This window comes from Phascolarctos cinereus, unplaced genomic scaffold (assembly GCF_003287225.1).
Source record: "Phascolarctos cinereus isolate Bilbo 61053 unplaced genomic scaffold, phaCin_HiC Scaffold_4;HRSCAF=312, whole genome shotgun sequence".
NCBI lineage: Eukaryota > Metazoa > Chordata > Mammalia > Diprotodontia > Phascolarctidae > Phascolarctos > Phascolarctos cinereus.
The window spans coordinates 134658539-134668276 of record NW_027555847.1 but is presented as its reverse complement, the minus strand read 5'-3'; the positions used below and the strand labels follow the sequence as shown (position 1 = coordinate 134668276).

Here is a 9738-nt window from a genome sequence, read left to right as displayed (position 1 = left end):
TGTGCAAGGCACATCCCCAATTCTTCGTTTCTGACAGTTTCTAGTCCCTTCGGTTGCCCTCTTCAGTGTGGAAGCACTTTATAAACTTGTCAAGGGCGAGTTTGCTCTGGGACAAAGATGCTTTGCTATCTCGCCGCCAGCAGTCAGATAAATCACGGCAGGCCTGTCTTCTCCCGGCCCAGTCCAAATTCCCGGTAGCAAGACCTTGGCCATGACCTGCTCCCGGGAGATAGAGCCAATAAGCTTCTGTTCCCCAGTCCGGTCCTGGGCGGAGGGGAGAGGGAGGGATGGAGAGAGAGGAATGCGGGGCGGCTCCCCTGAGACAAGGGCAGAATGGGGTGTGTCTGTGGTGGGGCCGCGGAGAGGAGAACCGCAGACCCAGCCCCCCTCCCCTCCAGGCGGACGCGGACCGGCTGGGCCCTGCCAGGACTTCAGAGATCCTCCTAATCGGGAGGACGCCCCTCATTTTAGGCGAGAAGCCCGGAGGGATAGCTACTACGAGAAGCAAGTGGACAGCAGACGCTCCGGCTGGTCGGGGCGGTCCCGGGCACTAAAGCCACGCCGTGCCGCACACCCTCAGTCACTTTATGGGGAAGGCTGCCTCTCCTTGAGGACTAAGACGGCACCAATCCTCCTGCGGGCTGTGGGGGAGGAGGCTGGGAGCCGGCGCGGTCCAAGATCTCCCCATCCTTCAGCACCACCTCCGCGCACCCCAGCACAAGGCAATAAGGTGACGTCACCGCCCAGGCAGCAGCGGCGGCGGCGGCGGCAGCCCCGCAGTTCTCACTTTACCTTCGCCCTCCCCCACAGGGAGGAGAACCCCAGGGCGGATCAGTACGTCCCCGCGGCTCAGCACCTGGAGGAGCCCCACTCCCACACTCCAACCTCCTTCTTCAAGGAGGAGGACAAAAGACCCCGGGGCGTAAGGAAGGAGCCAGTTCAAAACTCCCACGTTTCCATGCATCCCACCACTGGTCCCGGCGCCCGCCGCAGCAGGGCCTAGTCGAGCTGCCGCGCCGCTCTTTTATAGTCATCCCTGGAGGGGGCGGGGCCAATTCCGACGCCCATGAACGTATTGACGCCACGCGGTCGGGAGAAGGGGCGGGGCTAAGGGCTCGAGCTCAGCTGCCTCCCGACTCTAGGGCTACCCTCCGCCCCCTCAGCTTTGGGGATCGAGCCCAAGAATAGAGCGGCCAGGGCGGTGGGTTCTCTCCTTAGGCTTGCCCGCCCACCAGCGCTCTCTAGCCCGACCCCGTCCCAGCTCCTTTCCTCCCTCCCTCCGTCGTCGTGGGCCTCTTCCCAGCCGCCATGGGGGCCCCCCCGCCGCTCCCGGCGTGTGTGGAGAGATGAGGGGCGTCGGTGGTCAAGATGGATGCGGGGGCCCGACGGCCTCAGCAGCGGCGTCGCCTCCTCCCGGCGTTGGAAGACCCTGTGGTCCCCGCAGGGCAGCGGCGCCCGCACGGATGCAGTGATGCTCTCAACAGCCACGGCCGTAGCCGCCCGTCCTCCTCCTCCTCCTCCTCCTGCCGTGTCTGAGGAGGTCTTTTGTCTGCGTCCCGAGCCGCAGGGAATCACCCGCCGCGCAGACCCGCCGTCGCGGGCCGCAGCCTCGCCTCAGCTGTGAAGGGGTGGGGGCTGCTTCTCCGTCGTTGGCCGCCCTGGCCAATATCCTTCCCATGAAAATGGAGCCGGATTTATTCGTGACTCTGTCCGCATCAGCCGGGACCACGTCGGACTCCCTGCTGACGTTTGGGGACCTGTTCCCGGAGCAGAAGGGGAAATACTTCCTCATGGACCTGGAGAAAGTGTCGGAGGAATCCAGGGGGCAGGTGCCTGGTCCCGATCTGGTGCTGCTTCCTCCAGAGACTCCTCCGCAGCCCTCGGTGCTTTTAGGGCCTGTTCTGCAGGAAACGGGATCTGTGGCTTTCCAGCAAGTTTTGGGGGAGGTGAAGCTCCACCAGGACTTATTTTCTGAAGGACCCATCAAATATTTGTATCGGTTAGAAAATCAGGACCTCTGTCTTTTGGACCAAGAGACCGGTACTTCTGTCGCTGACATGGATCAGGATTTATCTGTTAGTGACAAGCAGATGTCTTTGCTAGGTGTGGTTAATGATTCTTCTGAAGAGGATTTTAATACAGCTATTACCTTGGTGCAGGATCCGGTAGTCTCAGACCGGTTAACAGGTTCTGAAGAGCAGGAGCAGGAGGACCTTTATGCTCTTGATTTGGGCCCACCTCGGTCACCCTCACAGGATTTACAATTGAGCATAGAACTTAGGGAGCAGAAATCATGTACAGAAAACTGCCTTCAAAAAGGTGATGACATTCTTCAGGATCAAAGAGATTTTTACTTAGGCATGGACCAGGCTGCTTGCCCGGACACCAAAACCCAGCTCTCAGAACTTGATCCAGTTTTTTCCTGTACTAAAGAGCCAGAGGATTATGTGCCCGGAAGATGCCAGAAAAGTGTTTCATTAAGTGCGGAGGATTTAAATCATAGTTACCAAATTAGCAATGAAATAAACTTCTTTCCCTCTTTCACTACTTCCACTTTGTGTGATCTGAAGTTAGATATAGTTCAGAATAACCTGGGCCAATCCTCGGATTTCAACCAGACTGAACCAATTCCAAATGAACCTTCAGGGTGTCAGGAAGATGGCCCTCGCCTCAGAGCTGTATTTGATGCCCTAGACAGAGATGGGGATGGTTTTGTCCGTATAGAAGAGTTTGTGCAATTTGCTACAGTTTATGGTGCAGAACAGGTAATATAATCTAAATAACATTTCTCTGATTTGGGTAACTGTATGTCCTTGAATATGTGTCTCCCATATGTTTTTATTTTATCTGAAAATTTATCTCCAAAAGAACTTCTTCCATCGTGAACAAATAATGGTACTAGTATATCTGTTTACACTAGATATTGGGCAATCTTGAAATGTGTGTACAAAGATAATAGCTTTGGGAGGTTTTTGCCCCCCAAACTGGAGTATCCTTTGTCTCTGATCATATTTCATTGAATCCTTTTCCCCTTTTCCTCTCTCCTCCTTAAAATTTTGGTTTTGTATCACTGTCCCACAAATACAGTAAATATCTTCTAGATCTAGTGAGAATAATCAATTTTAGCCTAGAACAATCTTGGATATAAAATTAGAGGGACTAACCTTAACAAAAAACCTGAACTTAAATAGCTCTTTTTGGGGGGGGGGGCTTTGGGATAATATATTAAAGTTAAGGACCTATAAAATCCCAATTCTGTTGGAGCAGTTAAGGACGTGTTAGTAGCTTCTAGTTTTGAACAGTTATTTTAAAATGTATATTTAAGGATTTTTCTAAATAATGGGGTTTTTATTTATTTTGAGCCAAGAAAAATAGAATAATTTTTCCCTACCTCCAGCTTATTTTCTGCTTATGTTCCTTTGAATTATTTAATTACTAAATGCACAAATTAACGGATGATTAGTGTTGGAAGGGAAGGTTGAGTTTGAACCAGCTACCTCTGGAACCTCAGGCAAACTCCCTCTGCCTGAGCTACCAGGCAGGAAGCTCAAGGGTTCTGTACAGTCAGCAAGCAGCCTTTTGGCTTGGCAGCCACAGCCTGCAGTGATGCTGCTGCTGGGTGGGATTCCTCCTCCTGCCTGTCAGTTCTACCCTCTTTTCTTCAACTCAGGGCCTCTTCACAGGGCTTCTCTCTAACAAGAGATAATCATGGTATATTGTAGATTCAGAGCTGAAAGGAACCTCAGAGACCAGCTAGAGTGACTCTCTTATTTTATAGATGAGAGAACTGAGGCCTAGAAAGTTCAAATTCCTTGCCCAATCTCATCTAGTCTAACCCCTTCTTATTTTACAACTAGGGAAACTGAGACCAAATAATTATTTTTCCCCATGACTAAACTGGTCACTACTAGTAATAACATTTATATAGGCTCTTAAGGTTTGCAAAGCACTTAGCTTACAGCAGACCTGTGAGGTAGGTTGTACAAGTGCTATTACCTTCAATATATAGGTGAGGAAACTGAGGCACTGAGCAGTAAAGTGATCTGACCACGATCACACAGCTAGTAAGTGTCAGATGTGGGATTTGAATGATTCCAAATCCAGTAATCTGTCACAACAATCTCCTAATGTTTTATATGCATACTTTTTATACATGCCTCTAACTATACATAGGAATTTTCTTATAAGTTTTATTACAAGATTTTGTTAGTGGTAGACATAATTAAGTTTTTAGTTTACCTTAAGAGTTCCAACAGTTTTTCCAAAAACTTCTCGTTGTCTGCTGATTACCTTAGTTTAAAATTTTAAACATTGTGATAAGTTCTTATCTTAAGCGGTCCTTAAGTTACCATCCTTTTCACAACTTAAGGCTCATCATTTTCAGACACATATTTGCATTTATGTATGTAGTAAAGATCATGGTCCTTATGTGACCTTGCTAATAGTAATATGTTTTATTAGAAGGCTATCTATACCCATTCTTTTGTAATTTACAGGGTAATGACAAGTTACCATATGGGGTTCTGATAGAATTTTGTACTTTGCTGACCTCTTGTACATATGTCAGCATTAAATTGGGCATTAAGGCATATTCACAATTTAAGTAGAAATCCTTTTAAAGATAAAAATATAATATCAACTATTCAGAATATTATTTACTTACTGTAATAATCTTTGTAAGTCAGCCTTACCTAGAAAAACACAATGTTTATGATATCTGTTGTCCAAAGTATACTGTATATACATGGCAATATAGCTATATCATGGTTCCTTGAGTATAGCCTAGGGAGGTATGGAGGCTGCTAAAAAAATCTTTATGTTGTTATCACTTCTAAATGACCTCAAGCTTCCCCTCCCTCTGTCCCCACCCCCACCCCAAAACCCTCCTTGTAACAAAAAAGTGTATTTAGGCATGACAAACCAACACCTTGGCCATGTGCCTCATTTCGTACTTAGTATGGTGGAAAGTGATCAGAGAATCTACCTCTTACGCATACTACCTGAGCCACCTTGGGTAAGTCATAATCTCCTGGGACCTCATTTTCCTCATCTGCAAAATGGACTAAATGGCTTCTGTGGCTAGATCTATGACCTATAAGAATCTGCCACTAATTAGAGATTTCTAATGTCTTTCAGGTTTTTCTTTATACTGTTGTGATCATTACCTAGAGATTGTTCTCTTTTTTCTGCTTACTTTGCTCTACCTCAGTTTATACAAGCATTCTTGTTCCTCTGTGGTCTTCATAGCTATGGGGCAAATAATGTTACATTTGCATACCACAATTCATTTAGCTGTTGCTTAATTGATAGGCACCCACTTTGTTTCCATTTTTTTCTTGTTACTGTAGAAAATACATTTTTGTGCACATAAGATCTTTCTGTCTTTGATCTCCTTGTGTTACATGCTCAATAGTGATTTCCTGGGTTTCTGATGGTACATAAGGTTTAGTGCCCTTTCTAGGATAGTTATAGATTGTGTTCCAGAATGGTCAGATTAATTCATAATTCCAACAATAGTGTATTAAGATGTGCCTATTTCCCCAAAGCCCCTCCTACATTTACTGTTTTTGTCTTCTGGTGCCTATTTACATCCTGAAAGAATCTATTAGTTTCATTGTTATTAAATGACTTATATGTCTTCATTTGAAGGTCATCTGTGTGTTAGTATTTCTATTTGGAGTGAAGGTATAGCCGAGAAGTGACACATCTGCCAATTCCACATTTAACACATTGGTCATCTCTGCTATAGTGCTGATAGTGTTCCTATTTTGAAGCCTTTTCTCTTTGCCATGTGGACTTGACAATACCTTTGTCTTTGGTTTCTATATAATTGTGTGATATTTTTCTTTAACCATTGACTGTGCCATATAACTTAAGAATGTGGATGGGTTTCAGTTTGTACTTTTGGAAATACTTCTTACATAGATCATTAAGTTGCAGTATTGTGGGAAATCTGGATATATGGGAGCCAACATACAGTAGAAGGCTGACTTGGAGTTAGGAAATCCTGAGTTCAAATCCTGCCTCTAACACTTACTAGCTGTGTGACCAAGGGCAAGTCATTTAACCTCTCAGTTTCCTCATCTGTAAAATGAAAATAACAATATCTATATTATTACCTTTCAGGGCTGTCGTAAGGCTCAAATGAGTTAATGTGTATGATCTGCTTTGCAAGCCTTAGAAGAAAATATAAAATGTCAGTTATTTTTATTATCAAATACTTCAATAAAATTTTGCTACATCTTAGGTTCTTTTTCTGGTTTTAGAAATTCCTTATTTATTTATTTGATTTCTACGTGTCACATGTACTCATTTAATAGCTAGAAAATACTTTGAGCAAAGTTTCATCTTACTGACTTCTAGGTTCTTAAAATCATATCCATTTGAAGGTCTCCTTCTCTACCCTTATTGGTCACAGTGAGAAAATTTTCAATCGCTATTTAGGGGGTTGGTAAAACAGTGAATCAATTCAGTGAATGTCTTATAAGCACCTACTATGTGCAAGACTGGAGTCTTACCTTCTTGATGGCATAAAGGTGACTTTGGGTTCTTAAAAGTTGTGCCAAAAGTTGTGTCTGTGAGTCAAATTTTACCAAGCTGGAAGACTTCAATTATAGGCATGTTATTTGACAGTATATCTGTTGTCCAAAGACCATCCTAAGTTCAGAGAGGTTCATCACCAGGTTGAACCATATGATGATGAACTTTTCAGCCGCTGCATCCCTTAAAAATCACATCTTAAGAGGTTAGGTTGTAATTTCTGTTGGTGAAGGTAATCTGATGAAATTACAGTAATGAATTACTGAAGTGTTGCTAAACACTGGGAATATAAAGATAAAAAAAAATACAGTTCCTGCTCTGAGGGAGTTTAAGTCTAATAAAAGAGATCAGACATGTATACAAATAACTGTTTTACAAATTGTACAAAGAAGGGAAAAGAAGTTGTCCAGACAAAGCACGATGAGACTTTTGAAAATGGAGAGATATAAAATATGGGGAGAATGTGAAATATGACAGCCAATACATTTTTCATTCCCTTCCTTCTGACACAGGTGCCCCATGTCTTTTACCTTCTGGTAGAATTCAAAACTTGAAAGCTGCTAGTGACTCTTAATTTGTTGGGAGATTTTAGCAGTGGCTACTTCCTCAGAAGCTATCTTTCATTAATTCAGATTTCATCAAAGGTTCGAGGTTAATGGAAATTCTGTGAAACCATGAAGCCCTTTATGACACTCATAATCAGACTTTGATTTTGGTTGACCATCCAGGTACGTCCTAGCCAGGTTGCAGTTTTAGAAATTTATTTACAAGTTTAGCTCACCAAGGTTCACTTTTTTTTTAAATGTGAAGGCATAAACAGAACTTCAGTTTTTTTTCAAGTGACTTGTCTTTGCCCTTCCCTTCCTATACTTCATTCATTTACCAAGAGTCCATTAAAACTGAAAGACAAGGAAAAATGATCTTTGAGTTGGATGAATGAAATAACTGTCATTTAGTCTTTTAATCACAAAGTGAAGAATATCAGATGTTTACATAGCAATGTTTTAAAAATGTTAGCCCTTACCACTTGGTGAGGTAGCTAATACAAGGGTTATTATACTCATTTGATAGATTAAGAAACAGTGAGATTAAAGTGACTTGGCCATAGTCACATGACTGGTAAAGGGCTCTTGATTCCAAGGTCATTGTCATTTCTGTTTCAGCATGCTTCCCTTTACAAAACAGTTATTTGAGGTTTGAATCTTGGACCTACTGTTTACTTGGCATATATTTTGATCAAATCTCCAGTTCTACAAGCAGGTCAGTAGGCAGAATAATACCTTGACAGAACTTTACAAATACTAAAAAGTCTTGTTTTTTAAAAACCAAGCAAACCAAGCCTTTTTAGTGGGATTTCAAAAGCATGAAGCATATATAGCTGATTAATTTATAAAGTCTTGTCAAATGACAGTATAGGTTTGTTGACTGCTGTTCAAATGACTACTGGGTTATTTAATAGTTAACAAATTTTCATTTGATAACTTTTAATTTATAAATTCTAGCAAGTGCATTTTTTACAAGTGTTGTTATCATTTTGTTTTTATTGCCAGTCATTTACCCTTACCCCTCTTACCCCTCACCAACTGAACCCTTCCTTGTAACAAATAAAAATATCTAAGTAAGACCAATTGATGTAATATCTGACAACGTATACCCAGTTCTAGTAAATATTACCTTTATTCATTGTTTGAGAAAGCATTTTCTGTCATATTAACCAACATGATAGGTATGAGGTGGTACCTCAGAGTTGTTTTCATTTGTATTTCTCTAATCAGTAGTGATTCAGAGCACTGTTTTTGTCTGAAAACTGCCTGTTCATATCCTTTGGCTATTTATCAATTGAGGAATTACTTGTATTATAAACTTGAGTCAGTTCTCTATAGAGTTGAGAAATAAGATCTTTATCAGAGAAACTTACTGTAAAAATTTTTGTATAGTTATGATTACTGCATATTTCTCTCCATCCTATTTTTCCCATTTATCCTTCTCTTTTTCTCTCCTTTCACCCTGTCCTTACGTGTTTTGCTTCTGACCACCACCTCCCCCAGTCCACATTCCCTTCTCTCAGCACTCCTTCTTCCTTTCCCCACTCCCTCACCTTCTCTTATTGCTTTCCTGTCTTAATTCCCTCTAGGATAACATAGATGTATATATCCAATTGAGTGTGTATGTTGTTCCCTTTTTGAGCCAGTTCTGATGAGAGTTAGGTACCAGTGTTATCCACAATTCCCCTTTCATCTTCCCCTCTGCTGTATAAGCTCTTTGATGCCTCTTTTATGTGAGATAATTTACCCTATTCTAGCTCTCCCTTCCCTCTTCTGCCTGCATCCCTCTTTCTCACCCCTTAATTTTAGTTTTTTAGACATCATCCCAATCATAGTCAATTCATACCCATGCCGTCTGTCTATGTATAATCCTTCTAACTGCCGTAATAGTGATACACTTCTTAGGATTTCTAAATATCATCCCATGTAGGAATATAAGCAGTAAACTTATTGAATCCTCTTTCCTGTTTATCTTTTTATTCATCTCTTGAGCCATATTTGAAAGTCAGATTTTCTATTTAGCTCTAGTCTTTTCATTGGGAATGCTTGGAAATTCTCTATTGCATTAAATATCTATTTTTTCCCCCTCAAGGATTATATTCATTTTTGCTGGTAATCCAAACTCCTTTGCCCTCCAGAATATGATATCCTGGGCCCTCCAATCCTTTTATGTAGAAGCTGCTAAATCTTGTGTTATCCTGACTGTGGTTCCATGATATTTGAATTGTTTCTTTTAGGCTGCTTGTAGCGTTTTTTTCCTTGACCTGGGAGCTTTGGAATTTGGCTGTAAAATTTCCTGAGAATTTTCATTTTGGCATCTCTTTCACTAGGTGATTGGTGAATTCTTTCGATTTCTGTCTTACCTTCTGATTCTAGGATATCAGGGCAGTTTTCCTTGAGAATTTCTTGAAATATGTCAAGGCTCTTTTTTGATTATGGCTTTCAGGTAGTCTAATAATCTTAAATTATCTTTCCTAGATCTGTTATCTGGGTCAGTTTTTTTCCAATGAGATATTTCACATTTTCTTCTATTTTTTTCCATTCTTTTGATATTGTTATATTGTTTCTTGATGTCTCATGGAATCATAGTTTTCAGTTGCCAAATTTTAATTTTTAAGGAATTGTTTTCTTTAGTGAGCTTTTGTACCTCCTT

The 9738-nt window shown here is 41.9% G+C and overlaps 1 protein-coding gene across 2 annotated transcripts in view; it reads left to right on the top strand.

Moving 5' to 3' along the window:
* The first annotated feature begins 1361 nt into the window (after positions 1-1361).
* Positions 1362-9738, top strand: part of RAB11FIP3 (RAB11 family interacting protein 3) — a 166305-nt gene continuing 157928 nt past the window's right edge. For both annotated transcript variants that reach the window (XM_021006707.2, XM_021006706.2), the window contains exon 1: positions 1362-2765. In XM_021006707.2, coding sequence (XP_020862366.1) covers positions 1677-2765 — 1089 coding nt within the window. In that variant the 5' untranslated portion in view covers positions 1362-1676. The remainder of the gene's footprint in view (positions 2766-9738) is intronic.